At 37.8% G+C, this 24,357-nt stretch overlaps 1 protein-coding gene across 4 annotated transcripts in view; it reads left to right on the plus strand.

The window, feature by feature from the left end:
* Positions 1-24,357, plus strand: part of LOC126183241 (dual specificity protein phosphatase CDC14AB-like) — a 212,138-nt gene that overhangs the window by 139,718 nt on the left and 48,063 nt on the right. For all 4 annotated transcript variants that reach the window (XM_049925033.1, XM_049925031.1, XM_049925034.1 and 1 more), the window contains exons 8-10: positions 14,568-14,798; positions 17,668-17,806; positions 17,932-18,202. In XM_049925033.1, coding sequence (XP_049780990.1) covers positions 14,568-14,798; positions 17,668-17,806; positions 17,932-18,202 — 641 coding nt within the window. The remainder of the gene's footprint in view (positions 1-14,567; positions 14,799-17,667; positions 17,807-17,931; positions 18,203-24,357) is intronic.

Raw genomic sequence — 24,357 nt, forward strand, 5'->3', positions numbered from 1 at the left:
TGTAGTTAGTAGCTCCTCTTCTTCCGAGGATGTTTTCCGACACCATCTTGAAACAGTCCCAAGCGGTTTTTTCTTTATCAGTTAAACATGCTTCAAAATTTGCATCTTTCTGCAGCTCCCTGATTTGTGGGCCCACAAATGCACCTTCCTATATTTTTGCAGCTGAAAGACGGGGGAATTTGGTAGCTAGATATGCAAACCCACAGCCTGTTGGATCCATGGCCTTCACCAATTGTTTCATCAGGCCAAGTTTGATGTGAAGTGGTGGAAGTAGTATATATTCAGGAGCTACCAGACGTTCACGTTGTACATTCTTTTCGCCAACTTTCCATCTTTGCCTAGGCCATTTCTTTTTCACGTAGTGAGAATTTCGGTCTCGACTATCCCCCTCGCAAAGAAAACAGGCATACTTTGTGTAGCCTTGTTGCATTCCCAGTACCATAGCAATTACCTTGAAATCTGCACATATTTTCCATTTGTGTTCATTGTATTTTAATGAATTTAGCATTATTTGAACGAATTCGTAATTCTCTTTTGTCAAACTAGTGTAAGCTACTGGAACAGAGGGTATTTTATTTCCGTTATGGAGCAAAACACCCTTCAGACTTGTTTTCGATGCATCTATGAAAAGTCTCCACTCCTGTGAAATATAAGTGAAGTTCAGCACTATCATCAGGCCAGCAACGTCATTGCAAAATGTCAATGCTTCGTCAGTTGAAAAATGAGAAATAAAGGCATGTTCTCTGCGCCTGAACACACTGATTTTAGTACTTTGGTGTAGTAGATTATACTCGTAATCTTGAACCAAGCAGCTGCGCCTTTTGTTTACTTAGTCCTAGATCATGTACTAAATCATTTAAATCTGCCTGTGTTAACAAATGTGGCGATGACTCACTTGTGCAGAGATATAAAGAATCGTTATCTGTGATTTCTTCAGTACTACTTATTTCACTGTCACTCGGAATTTGACCTCGAGCTCTTGAAGGTACTGGAAAGTTGTCTGAATGCTGCACTGGCATTCTCGCTGAAGGCAGATCTGGGTAAGCAATGTGCCTCTTCGACTTTTTGTTTGTAAAACCCTGAATTTTTGTTAGACAGAAATAACAATCATTAACATGGTCCTTAGGCTCCCTCCACACCATGGGAACAGCAAACAACGCCACATTCTCTTTACCTTTCCACCACTGAATTAGTTTGCAGTAACATGTAGCACAACAGAAATGTGGTGCCCATTCTTTATCTTGGTCTCCTACCTCTGCTCCAAAGTAATGTTTGTATGCTTTCTTTATGACTGAAGAAATTTTCTTCCTATTTCTGGCAAAAGTGAACTTCCCACAGATGTAGCAGAAGCTGTCCGGCTTATATCGACATCCACGACGACGTGGCATTTCTGCAAATTTAAAAATGCCACTTTGGTAATACACCTGTATTAAATTAATAGTAGGGAACTAGAGGAACGCTGATGTGTAAAAAGAAGCAGTCGTTTTACCTTCAGCACCAGGCTCAATCAGTTTACACACAGGAACCAAAAAATTCAACCGTGCTAGGAAATATGACAGTTACTTGTCAGCCAAAACACCCACTCGTTAAGACTGACACAAATTGCGGCTAACGCCACTGTTGTAAACTTGATGCACCTGCCCCTAAGAGGCGTGAAGCTTTACTGCTGAGGCAGCGACCGGCTGTCGCTGTTAGAGTTAATGAGATGTTTCAGGTGGTCTTAATGACATAGGTGTGGTGAGGGATAACCTAATGATGTCTGATTCTTCCCATCTGCTGTTGCACAAGAAATTATCACGTTCTATCACTACTGGATGCGGCAACATACCCGTATTTCTCTATAATGTCTCTGTGTTTGCCATGAATTGTGAATATACATATATATACATATTACATAAAAAGTATCCCTGACAATGATATTTTGTTTACACATTTGAATCTAATGATGTCTGATTCTTCCCACCTGCTGTTGCACAAGAAATTATCACGTTCTATCACTACTGGATGCGGCAACATACCCGTATTTCTCTATAACGTCTCTGTGTTTGCCATGAATTGTGAATATAAATATATATACATATTACATAAAAAGTATCCCTGACAACGATATTTTGTTTACACATTTGAATCTCCCAGGGTAAAATGGTCTAGAAGCACATACTTTAATATCAGAAATAGAACCCATGTCGAACAGTGTATTCCGATGTATAATGTTCAATCTTTTGAAAAACTGTACTGAAACTCAAAATATTGTTAATTTCAAAATTGTAGCTTGGTGTAGAAAATTATGAATAGCTGCAATCTCTCTCCAAATAACCCAATACAACCATATATTTTTGAAAACAGCATAAAATTACCTTTCAAATGGTGCAAAAAATTGGTGGGGTTCTGAGTTGTAACAATTTTATCTTATATTGGAGTCAAAACAAGTTTTATCTATTCAAAAGATATAGAAGGGCTGTTTTAAGATTGAAAATGGTTATAGTAGAGGTTATATGGAGGTTCTATACAGGCTATATAGAAGTAAAAGGTTTTAAAACTGTAATTTGGAAGATCAGCTACATGAAACAGTAATTTATTAGTACATTTTTCGTTATGTATTTTTAAATTGGGACAAAGATTTTATTGTAGTTGTAATTTTATTTATCTTTTTTGTTTTATTTAGCTGAAGTTAAAAGTCAAGAAACATACAACATTTTTGGAGTCATGAGAAGTGTGTTTAAGTTCAGATAAGGCAGTCTTCTGTCAAGACATGAAATTAAAGTCAAGACATGAAAACCTCCCTCCCCCCACAGCTTGCCTGTACTGCAAGTTTATCAGTGTGCATTTGGCCCTGTTCAAGTGAACTGCCTAGTGTTTTGTGCTTAGTGACATTTTAAGTAATTTTTATATAAATACAGTTATAATTTTATTTTTAAAATTATTGTTTTGTTTGTGCATGTATTTCTTATCCTGGAGATAAGAGCAAATTCAAGTAAAGGCGAAACAAATTTCAAGTGTTCAGTAGGTTCATTACTAAATTTTTCATGTGAAAATACTTCACTGACAAAAAGCAAAGACATTTATTTAATTTCAGAAAAGTTGTCTAAAGAAGAAGTAGAAATTTTAGTTTGGCGTACTAAGCAGTACAGTGAAACAGATGATATTTGTTCCCATCATTTGTGTTATTTTTTAAAGTATTTTGAAAAGAACCAAAAATCCTGTTGTGATTCATTTAAGAAACATTCTGTACCTTTAACAAAGAAGAAAGATTTGAGGATAATTACTCTAAAAAAAGCAAAATATGTTAAGGAAAATGCCAACATTATTTTAGTGCCAGGAAAGCTGTTGTGCAGTTCATGTAGAAAACTGTTGAATAAGGCAACACCTACTTTAGATCATGAAGATATTGTTCTACTTGGAAGTGATGAAGCAAATGAGAGTGAATTAACCAATGCAAAAATAGTAGTAGAAAGAGAAAAGTTGAATGAAACTCTTTTAGGGTTGGATGTGACACCAATTAAACTTCAGTCATTATCTACCCAACTGAAGAAAAAATATGCTAAAAAGAAGTTTAAAAAGGCAAAAGACCAGGTTTAAAAAAGTTGTCATTTGTTTTGAAAGTACATGAATCCAACGATTCAAGTGAATCTGACAGCGCAACTCAAGGTAATGAATTTAAGACAAAATCTGAGGATCTTGACCATATAGTGGATGCTATGAAGGAAAACCTCAAGACAAACTTAACCAAACGGGGAAAAAAATACAGGTATTAACAATCACTCCAAAGTCTTGGTCTCACAGAGAAGCAGCGGAAAAATACAATGTATCATAATATTTAGTGTGAACAGCCAGAACGCTTGCAAACGTGAAAGCTATTTTGTCTGTGACAGAACCCAAACGTTGCAGAACCCTTCCCCCAGAAGCAATAGACACTGTCCAACTGTTTTATAGTCATGATGAATTTTCTTACATGTTGCCAGGTGCTAAAGACAAAGTTAGTATAAAAAAAAAAAAAAACTTACAATCAGAAAAGAATTCTTTTATGCAACTTAGAGGAACTATTTATTGTATTTAAAGAAAAACACACAAATATTAAAATTGGATTTTCCAAATTTTGTTCCTTGAGACCAAAATGGTGTGTGGTTACCAGTTCACCTAGAACTCACAGTGTGTGTGTTTGCTTGTACCACCAAAACGTTGAGGTTTTATCAAACGCTCTGAACCAGCATGATAAAGAATCAATACACACTATGATGGACAAATTGATTGTGATAGACAAAACAGTGACTGTATGTTAAGATGTTGTGATGTGTGAATCACTGCAGCTACATCTAAGAGAAATACTAGAAGACTACGATGAAGATGAAGACATTAAATTTTTGCAGTGGGTTTCAAGTGATGGCAGAATGACTTTGCAAACAATGTTACTACCTTGCAAGGAGTTTACTGGTTTTACTATAAAAAAATTGAGTCTCTGATACCTCATTCTTACATCACAAAAACCCAAAACTCTTACATGAAACAAAGAAAAGAAAATTTGGCATTTAATTAGGTTTTAGTTCTTACAGATTTTGCAGAAAACTATAACTTCAATCTGCATAATGAAGTGCAATCCTACCACTGGGGCCACTTGAGCTGCTCAGTTCATACAGTAGTGATTTTTCTAAAAATGAAGATTCCATCATAAAAGAAACATCATTGTGTTTCATTTCAGATGATCTAAAGCGTGATGTACCATTTCTTTATTCAGTACAAGAAAAACCATAGATTTCATAAAACAAAACTTTCCTGACGTTGACAAAATTGAGTATTTTACAGATGGTTGCAGTGCTCAGTACAAAAACTTAAAAAGCATGATAAATGTATGTTTTCATTATAAAGATTTTAAATTAAACAATGCAAGCTGGTTGTTTCATGCTACGAGTCATGGTAAAACAACATGCAATGGGATCAGAGGCACAATCAAGAGAACTGTTTATGTTTACACACACACACACACACACACACACACACACACACACACACACACACACACACACACACACAAAAAAAAGAAGCTGAAAAATGTACATTTTTTGCAACAGTTTATTCTCAAAAATATATTTTTTTCTATTTAAAGGAAGAAGAAATGGAAACTAAAAGAACAATGCTTGAAACTATATTTCAAATGGCTCAAACAATACCAGGTACAAGAAGTTTCCATTATTTTAAGCCTGCTTCTTGCGAAGAAATTACACCCAAATTAGTTCAGACTCAGAAATTTTGTTGAAAAAAAATAAGTTTATGACTATCCCAACTTTTTAACCTAACCTACATTCTTTCGTTGCATGCTTTTATGAGCAAAACTGGTGGATAGGAATGGTTCTGGGTTTCAATTAAGAAGAAGAGGACTGTGACATTCTTTTTATGCACCCTCACGGACCAGCAGAAACTTTCTTTTGGCCTCAAAAAGAAGACAGATGTCCTTTTCCACCAGTCCATCTTCTGTGTGTAATAGCTCCTCCAGAGGTAGCATCTCAGTTCAGCAGAGCATATAAGATTGATGCCAATTCCTGAAAGGAAATCATCAAAACATGGAACAATTTCAATTCTTTATTGTAAAAAAAGTAAATGGACATTTAAATGTAATTATTGTACTACTGCTTCATATAAACTTAGTAAAATACTTCAACTGAATAATTATTGAAACTTATAAATCAAAAAATCTTTTTACAAAGGATTTGTTTGAAAACGAATAATCGCCAACTCGTGTATTCAGATGTAAGTAAACCTATTTTGTAAAATTCTCAATGTATGTATCTTTTATTTTTTTATTATTTTAAAATAATTGGTACATAAAACTTGAGTTCATGTGGCATTTTCACAGTTGTATTCACTTCAAATGTTTAATTATTGTATCAAACATGTATTTTACAAAGTAAATTACAAAATTTGAATTCAGTTTGTTATAAAATTGTTACAAATGAGAACCCCACCAATTTTTTGCACCATTTGAAAGGTAATTTTATGCGGTTTTCAAAAATATATGGTTGTATTGGGTTATTTGGAGAGAGATTGCAGCTATTCATAATTTTCTACACCTATGTCACAATTTTGAAATTAACGATATTTTTAGTTTCAGTACAGTTTTTCAATATGAATAAACATTATAAATCAGAATTTTGTAGAGTTATCTGTTTCAGTGCTTATTTTAGAACAAAACAATGAAAATTTCAAGGCTCTAGCTTCAAAACTAATGACTTAGATTCAAATTCTGTAAAAGCTTGCATACTTTAGTTACAGCTTAATGGTCCTCGGAAATACAATTAGCCTAAAACTTTAAACGGTGATAACTGAGAAACTACTTGTTAGAACTGTATGAAACTTTGAATATATCATTGTCTTTATGTATATAATTCAAATATAAATTTTCATAAACATCTGTGACAGGTGGGTGTAGGGCCCTGGATAACTTAGTATGGAATGACCCAGAGTTGAAAACAGTAAGTTGCCAGGTCTGGATAGAATCCAAATTTGGTTTTACAGAGCATACCCCATGCCATTGGCAGCTGTACTCGGCTTGCATTTATCACTAATCTCTCACCCAGCGCAAAGCCCCAAGTGGCTGCCGGCCGGTGTGGCCGTGCGGTTCTAGGCACTTCAGTCTGGAACCGCGAGACCACTACAGTCGCAGGTTCGAATCCTGCCTTGGGCATGGATGCGTGTAATGTCCTTAGGTTAGTTGGGTTTAAGTGGTTCTAAGTTCTAGGGGACTGATGACCTCAGATGTTAAGTCCCAAGTGGCTGTAAGAAAGCACAAGTAACACATATGTATATCAATGGTAAAAGGACATACCCAAAAAATTACAGATTAGTGTTGTTAACATTAGTTTCCTGGAGCATTCTTGAGCATATTCTTAGGTAGAAACTAAAAAACTTCTGCCCACAAGTCAAAATTGATTTAGAAAGCTTGCCCTGTTCTTACACAATATCCTGTGAACTGTGGATGAAGGACAAGAGGCAGATTCCATATTCCTTGATTTCCAAAAAGTGTTGGACCAGTCCCCCATTGCAGACTTTTATTGAACATTCAAGCATGCCAAGTAATTGTCAGATATGAGAGTAGCTAGAAGACTTCTTAAGTAATAGAATGCAGTATGTTGTCCTGGATGGCAAGAGTTCATTAGAGACACTGCTAATGTTAGGAGTACGCTGTGGAAGTATTGATAGGACCGCTCTTGTTCCCTATATCCATAAACAGTCTAACGGAGAAGGTGAGCAGCGATCTGTGACAGTTTGTCGATGGCATTGTAGCGTACAAGAATGTGTCATCATTGAGTGACCAGGAGGATACACAATGACTTAAACAGAATTTCTGTTTGTGTGATGAGTGTCCGCTTGCTCTAAGTGTGGAACAGTGTAAGTTAATGCAGATTAGTAGCAAAAACAATTTTGGATTGTTTTAGTATGGAAGTAGCGATATATTTCTCAATAGTCATGTCGATTAAATATGTAGGCATAATGTTGCAAAACGATATGATGTGGAACAAGCACATAAGACCAGTAGTAGGGAATGTGAATGGTCGACTTGTGTTTATTGGGAGATGTCGAAGAAAGCCTAACTCATCTGTAAAGAAGATTGTGTGCAGTACAAAAGTGCGACCCATTCTTGAGTTCTGCTCAAGCATTTGGGACCCCCACAGTGCTGCTATATTTGTTGTGAGCAGGTTTCATCAACACGCCAGTATTATAGAAATACTGCACGAGCTGGAGTCGGAATCTGTGGAGGGAAAATGATTTTCTTTTTTGTAGAAAAACTGTTGAGAAAGTTAAGACAGACTACAGAATGATTGTACTGCCAGCAGCACACACTCTTTGACACAAAATCTGGCCAGCTTGTGGCCACCACAGAGTCTAAATCCATGCTGACTGTGTCAGGGGCCAAATAACATAGCCACAAAAGTCTGGCTGTTTGTACAATCTGACATCACTGTAGGCTGTGGCAGTTTCTGGAGGAAGTCTTGTCGTTTACTTGAGCTGTTCTGCCATGTCGAATGGTAAACTGCGTGTCATCTGAATTCAACATCTGGTGGTCATGAGCGTTCATTACCTAAATTTTATAGCACATTTTTCATCTGAATACTGAAGCCGTGTATGAAATGGTAGCACAGCTACAATGTATCTCATTTTCAGACTCAATGATAATAACAGTTCTATCCAGTAACATTTTGATGAAAGATTTCTTGACAGACTGTCTGCCGGAGAACACTGTATGTCATATTTCTCCAGGACCCATGAGCTGGTAACTAGTGGCTTTGGCCGGCCAGAGTGGCTGAGCAGTTCTAGGCGCTACAGTCTGGAACCGCATGACCGCAGGTTCGAATCCTGCCTCGGGCATGGATGTGTGTGAAGTCCTTAGGTTAGTTAGGTTTAAGTAATTCTAAGTTGTAGGGGACTGATGACCTCAGAAGTTAAGTCCCATAGTGCTCAGAGCCATTTGAACCATTTTAATGACTTCGGTAGTGGCGCTGCATTCCTTCATCTTTTGTTGAAAGCGCCAGCTACTGCTCATTGCTCTCGATGGTATGAAATGCTTTACTGTTATTGAGTGATGCTCCACAAATAAGTCTACGATTTGCATTTCATGCTTGGTAGCAATGAAGGCAGATGACATGTTTTAATATTTTGTATTACGCTATAATCCAATCAGATTACCTGACAGCATTGTTTAATGTTGTTATCAATGTTGTATGTTTCATTTCTTTTCCGTTTAGAAGTGATCCTTCATGCAATTTTGTCGTCAGTAAGTCAAATGTTTTCATGAAAACACAGTAACTGTGATGTAATGTGTTTTACTGGCTTTGTTTGATTTCTTACAGTAAATGTGTGCAATAAACTTTGTGAATACCTTACTATGCACATTCTATAACAACGCAGGCACACTGCACATTTTAAAGTCCATGTATGGATTCATGGAAGACTTAACAGTGATCAAAAGTGATATTTGAGGTATTCAGTTAAATTTAAACAGACAGAATTGCTGTGATGTGCAGCTACCCAGAAGGAATGGAAGTTGTTAATGCCAGTGTCAGGAACTGTATTCATCCATGTGTTCACTTCATAAGTATTCCCCTGACATATGGGCTCTACATGATGAAAAATAATTCAAATGTGTGTTGTTGATGGTCAGGTTGAAGTTCTTTAGAGAAGTTTGTATTGTGATGCAGATTGGTATTCGTAAAGTGGAAGTGTATGACAATTAACACAACTTACCGAGGTGAGCTTGTAAGAAGATTTAATGTGTAAAGGCTTTCTTCAGTTTTTGTTACAGAATTTCTTTTAGCCATTTGCAGTTTCATTGAATGAAACAGAAAATAACAACATTGAGTTCACTTGTTCGCAGTGCGATTAGAACTGTCAGCTCACACAGCCCTTGCATCACGTGACAGGTGCAGAACCATTGAGTAAATGAGATGCTGCTAGGATCAGTCTCTCTCATCACAGTATTGGTTGCTGAGTGTCATAATGCAACATTAAAAATAAAAACACCTGTTAGTGAATTACAATGTTCCTGGGTTCCAAAAATTAAATTTTGTGTCTCGGTATCCCATCTCACATGAGGATTAAGTCGCATAAGTCATCAAAATGAAAAGAGAATCTAAATGAATTTAGCTGAACAATTGCTGTATTACAGGGTTGCCAAATATTTGCAACGATGTTGTCAATCCCCAGCTGTGCTAGGGGCAGCTATGTGGCGAAATGCTTGTCATGCTCATCTTACACAGACTTCAGAGGGGAGGCACAAGTGTGTTTGATCTTTATGTAGCATTATATTTGGATACTCTATAATGTTGTTGTTTAGGTTATTTATATTTAAGGTATTCAATTAGATTTACTCTAGAATTGGTCATCTTTGAAGTTTTCCGTTGTGGAAGAGGGCTGTTAACACTGATGTTACTTAATTTCAGTGCAGGGACAACACAGGTTGTGGTATTAGTTTCTGCTCACGCAGAATATGGCATGTTAAATACTGAAATATATAATTTTCCAACATGATTAAAATTTTCCCAAAATACATTGACAGTTTGAAACGAAGGCATATATCAGGGAAATAAAAAGTAATTGAAAATCAACCTCACCCCACACATCACAAAACAGTAATGTATCAAACACTTTGAACCTTAAAATCCGTGTGCAGTCTTTAGCCACCTAAAAATAGATTTTCGTGACTACCACAAGAATGCAGAAGTATAATGGTGGGGATGGAAGCAACCAGAAATACAGTTACCTAATTGTTCAGTGCCACCCTGTAATCAGTTAATTTGAGGATTCAGAAAAGAAGAAACTAAAAATGATGTGCCTTATCTGGGCAAAAAAATTAAACTGTTGTGGGCAATGTGCAATTCAGCACCCTCATATGTTTTTCACCTTATGATTTATACACATAACGCGAACTAACTAGCGTACTCATTGCTTTCATAATTTTCTCCTCTTGTTTGGTTCCTAAGTGATGAAAAGAATCCAAATCAATGTTACTGGTGATTCATTTGAGGTACTGGGTACTGCCAGAAGGCTTACAAATTGTACTAGAAATCAAAAGTCACAAGGGAAAAACACACTTGATACAGGCAGTTCGCCGGCCGGAGTGGCCGAGCAGTTGTAGGCGCTACAGTCTGGAACAGCGCGACCGCTACGGTCGCAGGTTCGAATCCTGCCTCGGGCATGTATGTGTGTGATGTCCTTGGGTTAGCTAGGTTTAAGTAGTTCTAAGTTCTAGGGGACTGATGACCTCAGTAGTTGAGTCCCATAGTGCTCAGAGCCATTTGAACCATTTGAACAGACAGTTCCCATGTTAGTTTACATAACCGTACAAATAAAAGCAAGTGAAAACTATGATTTATCCATTGTCATAACTCATTCGAGAAGCAGCAGAACAAAATGATCAAAAGTAGTATTCCGTTTGCGGTTGTAACACTATAACCAGCAGTTGAGCCAGTGATAAACCATGGGCAGGATTGCAAATTTGTAGCTACCTGTTGGTGTGGAGTAATATACAGCGACGCAAATTTATTTGTTATCAGTGTGTTAAATCAGAAATTATTGCAGAGTTCTGATGCATCATCGACCTCCTGTTGTCATCTTCTCTTATAGGGCATTTCCTTTTGCCCTGAGACACAGATAAATGTGTGTGTTGTGTGTGCTGAAATATCCAACATTCCATTCTTCCAGATTCACTGGTCATGTTCATTGGTACCAAATAGTGACTGGAAAGCTCTTGTGAGTGAACAAATCACGGCAATCGTAGTAACAATAATAAACTAATAATGAATGAAGTTTATTGCATTACAAAATAAGGCTGATAATTAAAAAGAAAAACCGGCTGATTGCTCAGTTGATGCTGTGATTTTCTTAACATTTTCTTAATGAATTCCATTGTGGCTATTTGCAGAGTAAAATGAGAAGACTGAAGCAGTACACAATGGTAGACCGACGAGATCTGAGCCCCCAACTACACTTGCTGTAGATTGCAAGGCAAGCATGGTGCCACAAAGCAGATAGACACTGTTTTGTTTAGCTGTCTGCCATTGCTCTGGTGGTAATTAATATAGCTATTTCACAACTTTAAATAGAAAATGAATTGAAATGTAAGTGTGGAATGATTTTTTTAGTTCGAGAAATGAAATTTATGATCTCAATGTCATATAAATGCGATGACTATTCAGATTACTTCATTGGCATGAAAAGGGAATATTATAAAAATTTAGCAAGATCAAACAGCACCAATCCCGAAAGTGAGTGAACAGTCACAAGGTGCCAAACATCATTAGCAGTGTTGTCATGTCTTGACTGCACAAGGAGTATGAAGAACTTCCTGGACAGCTCACAACATCCTCACTGCTATGCACAGCCTGCTCCAACCATCACTCAGTGGAGCTGCACTACCATATGCCGATATAAGGCAAGACTTCAAAGTGACAGCATCTTCCATCACTGAAACCTGTTTGGCTTGTGGTGAAAGCTATTGTTACAAAACTAAAAATATGTACAAAATAACGTTGTATGCAGTGTCAAGAAACAGTAAGATTCTATGCACTGCTGACCACATACAGACTATATCTACATGTAGTCTTGTCATACACAACTAAAACATCAGGAATACCACCAAAATGTGGAGATATTACCAATAATAGAATAACACTTCAATGCCATCAGGTAATAAATCAAATTGTGGATTCACAAGGGAAAGATTGCCAGGAGACATATGACACGGAAGGTTAAGGTTACTCACTTACTTCTTACAGTTAATAGCTCAATTAAAGTATTATTGAAAGTAAGTGATAAGATTCAGGTTTTGCAGAAAAATTTGAATTGATTTTCAAAGCTGCTACCTTTTTAGAAAGTGAGCACTTTACATCTGTGCTGACAAGCCATTGCTGCAGTAAACACTCTCATTCCTATAATCATAACTGAGGTAGACAGCATGCAGTGTGAATGATGAGAGTGGGGATGGCTTATGTATGAAATGACCTCCTTGCAATCAAAAATGTTTACTAACTCAGTGTGATATCTTAAGTGGGAATTATTCAGAATATTTTGTCAACATAACTAGAAATTGTAAATATAATGTTCTATACTTTATGTATTTTTCCCAATGTATCAAGAAACCATATGATGAATAAATAAATACATACAAACCCATTGATAAAGTGGCCCACTACGATTATGATACTCTTCTTCATTTACGATGTACGAGTGAGGAAGAGATGTTCGTGAAAAGGTCATTGACGAAACATACAATGTCTTAAATAAAATTTGCTCACTTTTGAGAATAAAGATGACATTTCATTTGAAGTGTCTGTTGCTGGAGGTTCAGAATAGCAAATTAAGGCTTGTGAAATTGACTAACCAGGCTGTGAGAAAAGAGCACTCCCCTGTAGCATGTGGTTACCTTCCATGGTGAGAGGAACTACAAGTGGGGAATGCTTTTAGCATACCAGTTTGTGTGCTGCATTTTAACTAATGACTTTAAGTACTGAGTAGAGCTTATTTCTTGATTTGACTGAAAGCTTGCTGTCAATTTTAGGTGCTGATGGTACTAGTGTGGTGTTAATTTTAAATTTCTATGTGCCAGCATCATCCACATATATACACTGATGAGCCAAAACATTATGACCACTCCCACCCCAGCCCTTTCCCCATCCTACGAGATTTAATGCCGCCTGATGGTGTTGAGGGAATGTGATGTGGTAAGGAAGTAAAATAAGCATATCAAAGATGAATGGTAAATCAATCTAGTGATGATATTGGCAACAAATGGGGAAATCCACTGATATAAATGATACTGACAAAGAGCATATGGCTGTGGCTTGATGCCTGGGGGTGAGGATCTGGGAAACAGCAAAGCTGGTAAGACATTTGTGTCCTATTGTTGGTAGCATCAATGGAAAGTGAGTGAAACCTGTGTGTTCCCTTCAAAAATGATTGCAATGAGCTCGGGATAATTGAGATTGTACTGTGAATCAGTGGAAATGTATCACCTGCTCAATGGGAACAGTACTATGCTATGGGGGACATTCATCTAGGCATCCAGGTGATCTGTGGTAACAATTGAAGGCGGCATGACAGTGGTGGACTAGGTGAACATTAGTGGGGACCACCTGCACCCTCTTCATGCTTAATATCTTCCCCAAATGCTGTCGGCATCTTCCGACAGGATAACTGTCCATGCTATAAGGGAAATTGTGCTACGTTGGTTTAAGGATCATAATATGATTTTGAAGAAAGTCAGCAGCAATTGCACTTTTTTTTTTTAAAAAAAAAGGAAAGAAAGAAAGAAAAAAAGGAAAAAACCATGACCGGTTTCAACCCCCAGGGCCATTACCTAGTGGCATGTGTCAGGTGTGTTCTCTCAGGACCAGTTGTCCCCTATCCACTCAAGATGCCTGGCATATACCGCTAAATAATCATCTTGGGGGCTGAAACCAGTTATGGTTTAAAATGAAAAGAAAAGTGCAGCTGGTGCCAGTATTTTCTTCAAAACTATTACCACAGTTGCAGAATCATCACCAGAATGTTCCATGTGCTAGACAAGAAATTATTAGTTAGTGAACTCATGTTGATATCTAATCTAAACTTGATGGAATACATTTGGTATGCAGTCTGGTGCCAGCTCCATACCCATAAACCACTTCCTCATAATTTGTGGGAATTATGTGCCTTGTGTGTAGACATCTGATGCCACATACTTCAGTTACCTGCCAAGGACTTTTAAAATCTATGTCATGCAAAACTGCTGCTATATTGTGTTCCAGTGGTGGACCAACATGGTATTAAGCAGGTGGTCATATTGGTTTGGCTCATTAGTGTCTATTTTTTCTTTGTGTTAGGACACTGCAAATCAAGTTATAAAATACCCAGAAATAAGAAATCAACTAACCATAACTGTAATGTTGACATTCTTGTGTAGTCCAAAAATGAAACTTTATTAAGGTGTCTCTTTGCCAAAACAGTATTGACCATTGTTTGTGTGTGTTTTGCAAAAATGAGTGTGCTTTGGTTTTCCATTGACTAACATACTGCATTATTATTTTGTTCATATTTTTCAGGGTATCCTCTCCATTCACCAGAGACATATTTTGCATACTTTCGTCAAAACAATGTGAGCACAGTTGTGAGATTGAATAAGAAAATTTATGATGCCTCTAGATTTACTGATGCCGGGTTTGAACACAAAGACCTATTTTTCATTGATGGAAGCACACCAAGTGATCAAATATTAAGGCAGTTTCTACACATCTCAGAGAATGCTTCAGGTGCTGTTGCTGTTCATTGCAAAGGTGTGTGCTGTGGAATGTTAGCGTAAATACTGTATGGTTTGTGCAGCAATGTTTGTCATTGCATTTCAAAAGCACTTTTCAGAGATTTTGAAAAAGATAATTGTATTATTATTATTATTATTATTATTATTATTATTATGTGTTGTTGTTTGTTGTAAGTCTTCTCAGTTTTAAATGTTATTGTATTTCTGATATGACTCACTTTCAGTGGCAGGTGCTTAGAGGAACTAGGCATTTTACTCAGTTTATTCTGTTTGTAAATTATATTGCGACAAACATTAAATGGTACGCAACTAAATGTTCCATGTCGTAGTACAGAATTAAAAAATGAAATACTAGAGTTAATTTCAAAGTAACTCTGTGGTATTTAAATTAAAAATGAGTTTACCATTCCATTTGCTGAAATGTTTGCCATTGAGTGCATATAATCATGAGATTACAATGAGAAATTCAACAAGTGTCTGTTGAACACAGATAAAATTTACACAACTTCTTCAACATGTTCAGAGGCTCCGTTGCTGCCATAAAGCATGGTCCTTGTCACTGCAACATCATTGCGTAGTTGCTCAGTGCCACTACCATAACTATCCTACATGATGATTGTGTGTGAGTGTATATAGACAAGAAACAAACGTGCGACATATTGATATATGGTTTTATGTGTTTACCGTGTAGTTAAATAATGTTCAAACGATAAATTCTCAATTACTATTTTTTGTGTTGTAATTTAATGCCTCTCTAAATAATTTATAATTCAAATCGATGCTGCTGGCAGGTGTGGCCGAGCGGTTCTAGGCGCTTCAGTCTGGCACTATGCGACCGCTACAGTCGCAGGTTCAAATCCTGCCTTGGGCATGGTTGTGTGTGATGTCCTTAGGTTATTTAGGTTTAAGTAGTTCTGAGTTCTAGGGGACTGATGACCTCAGATGTTAAGTCCCATAGTGCTCAGAGCCATTTGAACCAAATTGATGCTATAAACAACTCACATGTCAAGAGTGTATCCTCAGTTTCTTTTAATGTTGTTACTGATTCGTGCATGAAATACACACACTGAATGAATGCATTAGCAATGGTTATGAGTAAATGTAACATTCAATGCTTGCTTTTAAAAAAAATGTAAGGATAGCTACATATGACAGTAACAAGCTAGAGTGGTATCTGAAAATGTTTGTGAGATTCTGAGAACTTGAATTGAATGAGGAGGTATGTTTAGAAAGCACAATGGTAAGGTTAGTGCTTACAAAAAATAGAAATTCAGGTTTGAATCCTGGTCTCTTTACAAATTTTCAGTTGTCACTGCAGGTTGATTAGTACCATGTTCTAAAAAAGTATTTTCTGAAACAACATAACGTGTTGAACAAGGGTAAAATGAAGTTTGTTGATATTTCTCCTCTTAATATATAAGTTGTGAATATAACATGAAAAAAACGTGAATTTTGAAGGAAAAAGACTGTGCCTGTATGAAAGAGAGTTTATAATACATTGTTAGATTACAGTTTTTATGTGCTTGTATTTATTATGAACGTTATGTTTCAAGAATGATGTTTAGTGATTGAAATCAGCGCAGCAGTATTTTCATCATACACTGCCTGACAAAAAAAGTGAAGCATCCAGAAGAAATTATCAGATGTCAGTGTAACTGCACTCACATACATACCATCAGCTGGCATCTAAATGATCAGAGCTGGAATTCTGTGTGACCGGTAGAACAGCCAACAGAGTACAATAGTGTTGTTTGTGTTTCGCGTGTTACCAGGCATGGTAAGGTAGCAAATGGGCATGAACAGCATGGGATATTGATTGATCACTTTGAAGGACACAGAGATGTCACATACTTTTGTGAGACAGCATTATCAGCACCTGACAGAGTTTGAAAAGGGTCTTATTGTGGGTCTCCATTTGGCTGGCTGGTAGAGTGGCACAATATCCAGATTTGTGGAACATTTGATATGACAATGGCCCATTGGTCAAGGTTTCTGTCGATCACACCTGACCACAACAGTGGGGGATTGCTATATTGAGCATCAAGCACCCTGTAGCCCCTTCGCGGCTGCACCTATCGTCTGAGAACAAGTAGAGGACTCCCTGCATCATTTTGTGTCATCCTGCACTGTTGGTGAGAGACTAACAGCAGCTGGTCTAAGGAATTATTGTCCCACGTGTAGACCGCTGTTAACACCACAACACGAATGGCTTCATTTGGAGTGGTGTTGTGAGTGGGAAGCTGGACTGCTGGTGAATGGTGTCATATTGTGTTCAGTGATCAATCACGGTTCTGCACTACCCTAGGTGACCATTGTTGGCAAGTATGGCAGTGGCTTGGGGAGAGGTGCCATTCTTCCGGTGTTTTGGAGAGATGCAGTGGTATTACTCCTGGTATCATGGTGTGACTCCTGGGGCCAACGAGATCCTCGTATCTGTTGCTGATAGAACTTGGATTGGACCAGCTTGTACATCAATTGTGTGCCAAAACCAGTAATATCCAAATATCAAGGATCGGAATGATGTCTAGTTTGCCTAAGGAAATAATAAAACTGCTTTATGACATCCTTCTCAACTGAATCAGGCCATGCATCCAGGCCAGAAGGGGGTGCACTGTTGCACTGAAAAGTGAGCTCATACTGCCAATTTCTTTGAAAATTTGTCTCAGTATTGCAATCACTGAATTAACATCACATACCATCTGAACCCTTGGAGTTTCATTCGTCTCCTCCTCTACTTATGGGTGGTTCTCTTTGTTTATCAGGCAGTGTACATTTTGTGTGCTTTCTTCTTCCTCCTCTTCTCCTTCTTTCTTATTTCTTTTTTCTTCTGTATATTCTTTGTCCAATGATAAAAGTACAGCACTTTTCTAATGATTATTTCTCAGCTGGATTAGGTCGAACAGGATCCCTTATAGGCTGTTACATCATGAAACACTACAGATTCACTGCCCACGAAACAATTGCTTGGATTAGAATGTGTCGCCCAGGCTCTATTATTGGACACCAACAACAGTGGCTAGTGGAGTACGTATTATTAGAAATCTGATATCTTAAGTGACAGTGCTATTTTGATGCTTAAATTTTTACACAAAATCTGTTTTCTGTAAAGAAGACTATTAATTGGTGTTCATGTGTGTGTGTGTGTGTAGGAAGCAGACACAAATGTGGATGCAAGGAGATACATACCGACAACAAAAAATGGAAAACAGTTTTCCTAAACATGCATATGGCATATACAGTATGAAAGGTGTAGCTGCTCATTTACAGTACACTCACAGTCCAGAAGTAATTAAGAACAACATAAAACCACCTGATAATGTTTCCCGTATTTTACAAAAGGTTGATACAATGAAACTGGATGATAAAGAAGATGAAAATAAAAATGAAAGGTGTTGCAGACGGAGAACAAAAGTAATGGAGGTGATGTATACACATTTACCATATTTTGCTACTAGTTTTTATTGTGACCTATGGTGAACTCAGTGCGCTACATATTTGGTCTGTCATAGTCTCTTATAAGTAGGATAAAGATTTCTATGCAGATACATATTTTTGCTTGTACTTTAGTATGCTTTTTTGGATATATGAAGAAATTGCTTCATGTCATAGATGTCTGGCTGTTTCGTAGTGAATATAATTGCAGATTTTGCATGTTTTGAGCATAAACATGATATTTTCAAAATCCTTCAAATATACTGAATTTTGTGTGTAACGTGTCTGCAGTCTCCGTGGCGACTATCTCCACAAGTCGCCCCTTGCGGGGCACATAAGGTTGGCAGCGCATTCATGTCTCTGTATAAGCTGGGGGCTGGGATTCACTGCTAGTGGCTGCAATGATGTTGGGATATGGGATTCAACATTATTGCAATCAAAGCAATGAAATTAATTAATTACAATCAAATACACTGAACTCACCAATATTACAGTAGGTTCTGGAAATGTCCTCTTTCTTGAAAGCATAGTTCAACACATTGACATTCGTTTGCGGACACCTTTACCAATGTTTCGTGTGTAATCGAATGCAGATAGTAAATTATCACTGTCTTCTCTTCATCTACAGTCTTTGGTTCATTTTGATACACAAATGTTTTAGCCACACCCCAAACGAAATAGTCAGGTGGAGATAGATCTGGTGAATGTGGGGGCCAGAGACCATTCGTAATTACTCTGTCTCAAAAGATTTCATCTCAGTCATGGGAGATGATGTGCCATATTAGCAGTAACGTTGCCTTGTCGTAAAAATGAATACTTGACATCATTTTCATTCAGCAGGGTAGTAAATGGATAAGTTATGTGGGAACAGTAGCTATCGGAAATAATGGTATATCTAAAAACATTGGCCCTTTAATTCGTGCTCACATTATGGCAACCCACACTCCGATCTACCCTGCACACTGTAGTGTTTCTCTTAAGACATGTGGGTTTTCTGATGGCCAAATTCATTAATTTTGGGAGTTAATGTAGCCAGATAGGTGAAACCAAGCCTCATCAGTGAAAAAAGTTCGCTTTAAAACACCGACTCTGTGTCGGTTAACAAATCGCTGAGACCATTCGCAATACACTATTAATTTTGCCTGGTCCATACTGTGGAATAGTTGGCACAGCAGTAATTTTATATGGATACACCCCTAGTTTTTTGGTTATGGCTTTATGTGCTGTTGTACGAGAGACTTAAGTCTCTTGCAGTAAACTCTTCACCGATTTTGTTGAACTCCACAACATGATGTCCCAGATGTTGTCAAGCTTCTGTTATGTTAAAATTGTGGATCTACCAGTTCATGGTGCACCATGAACTCAACATGTTGTCTAGAATTTGTGAATTGAATCATGTGCAGTGTCATGATGTGGACACCTCGAAGCAGGAAAATGCCATGTAAATTGGTGCGTCACAAGCTCTGTAAAGTTCTCTCCTGCATGGGAAACCTCTTGCACAAGAAAAACTCTCTCTGCAGTAGCAAGTATTTCCACTACACTCGGACAATTACACAACTAACAGCTGCAACATTACTACCCCAACCCTACTACTGCAGGTGCTCAGAACATGTGCAGACTTGAATGTGCTGCAAACCTTACTCTTCCCACACATTTGAGGCTTGCCATTGCGAAGAGACTTTGCAGATGCACAGTGTTAAAATCTTACCATATAACACTCTAGCCAAACATTTACATACTGTATGTATTTATCCCCAGATTTCGTATTTCCCGACAGTGTAGCAGTTTTGAGAGACCTTTAATGCAGTACGTTGTTAGCTTTGCTGCACTCGTAATGCTTTTGGTGTTTTCGTTTCCAAACTTCAGACATTTAATGTTTTGTCTCCTCAGACTGGGGCATTTGAGTTCACATGACGAAATAGTGATGTTTCCGTGACACCACGGGTCTTGTGCTGTGACTGGCTGACATGAGCAACTGCCATGTTATTTTACATACCATATTTATTTGTCATATTTATATATGTGTTTTATGAATTTATGCGTTTTAAGGGATTAAGTGCATGAAAGATCTCTCCCAAATGTATAGTTTTTAGTATGGTTTCTTGTGCTAAAGTGTCAGCAAATTTGACACTTAGCACAACAAGCTGTGCTATGAATTAGGATGTGTTTTGGAAAATGTAACATCAGTGGTAAACTTTGTCACTACCCTTTTTATGCACTTATTTTTGTAAGCTAAACTGATAGTTATGACAAAAGGCATTGCTTCTTATCATCTATTAATGCAATTTTACTTACCATAAGTCATTTGTTTGTAGATGAAATCTGCTCATCACTTTTTCTATAACCTTTTCATAGAAATTTGGCTGATTCTGTAGTTGTTTTTCGAGAAAACACATCACAAGTGCACAAAGTCTGTTCTCATTCATAGTATTATGCATAAATGTTTTCACTCGTTTTAATGCAGGGAAGCAGCGTTCTGCCTCTCCTGTTGTAGTTTGGACAGATTACTGCTCTCTGCAGAAGTTTAACACTTTCAGGAAATGCTTTTGCCAAATAGTTTTCATAAAGAAAGTTCAACAAAGTCAAAGCACCTGATGCTTTCATAAAATTATTTTGACTGTATAGCACATTCAGTTCATGATGTAAGTCTGAACAATGTGATTTAAGCAAATTGACAGATATAATCAGTTCTTTTTCTCAGAAAACAATTTCATGTTTGAAAAACAATGATGGTTCAAAGAGTTGTGTAATTGACAAGTGATAATTTAAACTGACTCAATCATTGATCTGAGTTGGTGTGGTCAGAGATGTCTCGTGCACAACCATTCTTGATTCAGTGAAACATCCTAGTTTTGCAGGTGGCTCTTCCTGTTCCTAGTGATCATCATTGTCTAGCGAGGCCGTAACGTGCTGGACAGAAGCTGCAAACTGAGATACATATTCAACAATTTTTACTGCATCAATATTCCTTTGCTGGAGTTGGTTGAACAGAATGACACTATAAGGCATGACTAGTAAAACTATGAAAATATGTAGCCAGAAGAGGAATTCATGGTTTTGCAGTAAACCTTTGAGTTCCATAGCCTTGTTTATTGTCTTGTAATCATTACTATCATCATCAGTTTTTTTATTTTTTTTTTTACACTCCATGATCATGATTTGAAATTCCACCTATCTCATCAAGAATGGCTGTGTGTTTAGGAGTCTGGGAAAAAAGGTACAAATTCCTTCCAAGTTGCTGAACTGATGTGCATAACAGTGAATGAAATGAGCCTTTTTATACACCTCTTTAGTTCTGATTTGAACTCCAATTTTGTGATCACTCATAACAGGAGCTCTGTTGTAACACTGAGCTATCAGTTTCTCAGGTGTTTCATTTATGTTCATTTTCTCTAGCTCTCTGAGAACATCTTCAGTTACATCTTCTGCAGTGTGAACTTTTGGTTGTACAAAGGAAATAAATCTTTTGTTAATTTTCCCCAGCAGCACATAGCAACTTATTAAGACCAGTTGTGACAAATTTGCAGGGTCAGTGGTTTTGTCTATTTTGATACGAAGGAAATTTGTCTTTGAGAGTTCATTTGTGATCAGATTTGGGCATATCTCATAAGTTGATTCATTTTGAATTGTCGTGGAAAGGCTTAAGAAACCCCGTTTCTCCGATTTTTTGGTGTGCTGCTTCAAGATGCCATCAACTTCTTCCATCAGATAAACTAGACCTTGACAAATTCGTGGGTTCTTGGAATTTGCTGTTTCATCATGGCCACTTAAGGGCAGCTTGAATTTGCTGCAAAATTTAATGCAATCTGTCCATTTACAAAAGATGTATCAGTTTTTTTGAGACATTTTCAGTGTATGTCTTTAGGTTAAGGTGGCAAGCACTGCCTAGTTGCCACATAACATCCACTTTCCCTAACATTGAAAATTCAATAAAACCATTCAAATATTTTTCACTGGAATCGTGTTTCTTCACCTTTGTGTGAAATTTTTTTGAGACTGTGATAGCACCAAGCATGGGTCTTTCACTTCACAACCACTCAGCTACATTGTACATTTTTCTGTTGAAATTGCATGTGTACCCTAGCCTTGATTTACACTGTTTTTGTTTTTGATTGAATTTCAGGTCTACTCTGGCTGCCCCAAGTTCCTTCACTTTCGTCCTACCGACATGTTCCAAATTTTTATCTGATATGTTGCACACCGAACTCATGCTATTTTGTTTTTGATCTCTAGATATGCTGCAGTTATTTGGAAGATAGTATAGCGCACTTCACTCGGGCACAATACCCTTGCAAAAAGAAACACAATCACAAAAATAATGCATGTTGCCTGCGAACACAGTCAGCAAGCAAGGAAACTAAAGTAACAGAACATATTTCGCACACTTGGTTCTACTAATTGTTGGCTGAACTCTCGCCAGGTGGTGATGCTTACGTTACCATGTCCTAGTGCCCTCTGATGAGGGATTTTCAAACTTATTTTAACAGTGGATAGAATAACCATTGGAAGAACCAATACAACTATCTAAACCACTTTCAAAATAAGGAGAGGGTTGTGAAAACTGTGTGGAGGTTGGTAGGACACTCTTAGGCTGACCAATCAGAGCCTATGGGTCGGCCATAAGAGCAGTAATCAATAGAAGCCACATCCCCATACCTGTGATACATAGAGCTAAATGGCATTTCAAGACACAGCATTAAGACTAGCTGCTACCCGTTCGAAAAATATCACTAGATATTACATATCAGTAGCTACAGAAACATTGCCAGCATTATTTAAATCCATGTGAGAAATATAGGAAATGAGTCCTGATGATGTAAATCTGTAACACATTGTTCAGAAATTTATTTTAATATATATTTTGTTGTGACTCCGCGTCAGAGCCTTTAATTACGAGCTGCAGCTGGACCTATCCCAACTTCAATTCACTCTGAACTACGTTTTGGCATCTTTCAAAAATCTGTTTATAGAGATGCCTATTTCCACCAGTTGAAGGTATATGGGGTCACAAAAATGAAGTATAAATATGTACTTCATAGTAGAATTAAACTGCCTTATGGGTAGCATTATTATAATTTACACTACTGGCCATTAAAATTGCTACACCACAAAGCTGACGTGTTACAGAAGTGAAATTTAACCGACAGGAAGAAGATGCTGTGATATGCAAATGATTAGCTTTTCAGAGCATTCACACAAGGTTGGCGCCGGTGGTGACACCTACAACGTGCTGATATGCGAAAAGTTTCCAACTGATTTCTCATACTCAACCAGCAGTTGACCGTTGTTGCCTGGTGAAACATTGTTGTGATGCGTCGTGTAAGGAGGAGAAATGCGTACCATCACGTTTTCGAGTTTGATAAAGGTAGGATTGTAGCCTATTGCGATTGTGGTTTATCGTATTGCGACATTGCTGCTCGAGTTGATCGAGATCCAATGACTGTTAGCGGAATATGGAATTGGTGGGTTCAGGAGGGTGATACGGAATGTCGTACTTTATCCCAATGGCTTCGTATCACTAGCAGTCGAGATGACAGGCATCTTATCTGCATGGCTGTAAAGGATCGTGCAGCCACATCTCGATCCCTGAGTCAACATATGGGGACGTTTGCAAGACAACAACCATCTGCACAAACAGTTCGATGACGTTTGCAGCGGCATGGACTACCAGCTCGGAGACCATGGCTGCCGTTACCCTTGACGCTGCATCACTGTCAGGAGCACCTGCAATGGTGTACTCAACGACGAACCTGGGTGCACGAATGGCAAAACGTCATTTTTTCGGATGAATCCAGGTTCTGTTTACAGCATCATGATGGTCGCATCCGTGTTTGGCGACATCACGGTGAAAGCACATTGGAAGTGTGTATTCGTCATCACCTGGCGTGATGGTGTGGGGTGCCATTGGTTACATGTCTCGGTCACCTCTTGTTTGCATTGACGGCACTTTGAACAGTGGACGTTACATTTCAGATGTGTTGCGACCCGTGGCTCTACCCTTCATTTGATCCCTGCGAAACCCTACATTTCAGCAGGATAATGCATGACCGCATGTTGTAAGTCCTGTACGGGCCTTTCTGGATACAGAAAATGTTCGACTGCTGCCATGGCCAGCTCATTCTCCAGATCTCTCACCAATTGAA

The sequence above is a fragment of the Schistocerca cancellata genome, chromosome 4 (assembly GCF_023864275.1).
Source record: "Schistocerca cancellata isolate TAMUIC-IGC-003103 chromosome 4, iqSchCanc2.1, whole genome shotgun sequence".
NCBI lineage: Eukaryota > Metazoa > Arthropoda > Insecta > Orthoptera > Acrididae > Schistocerca > Schistocerca cancellata.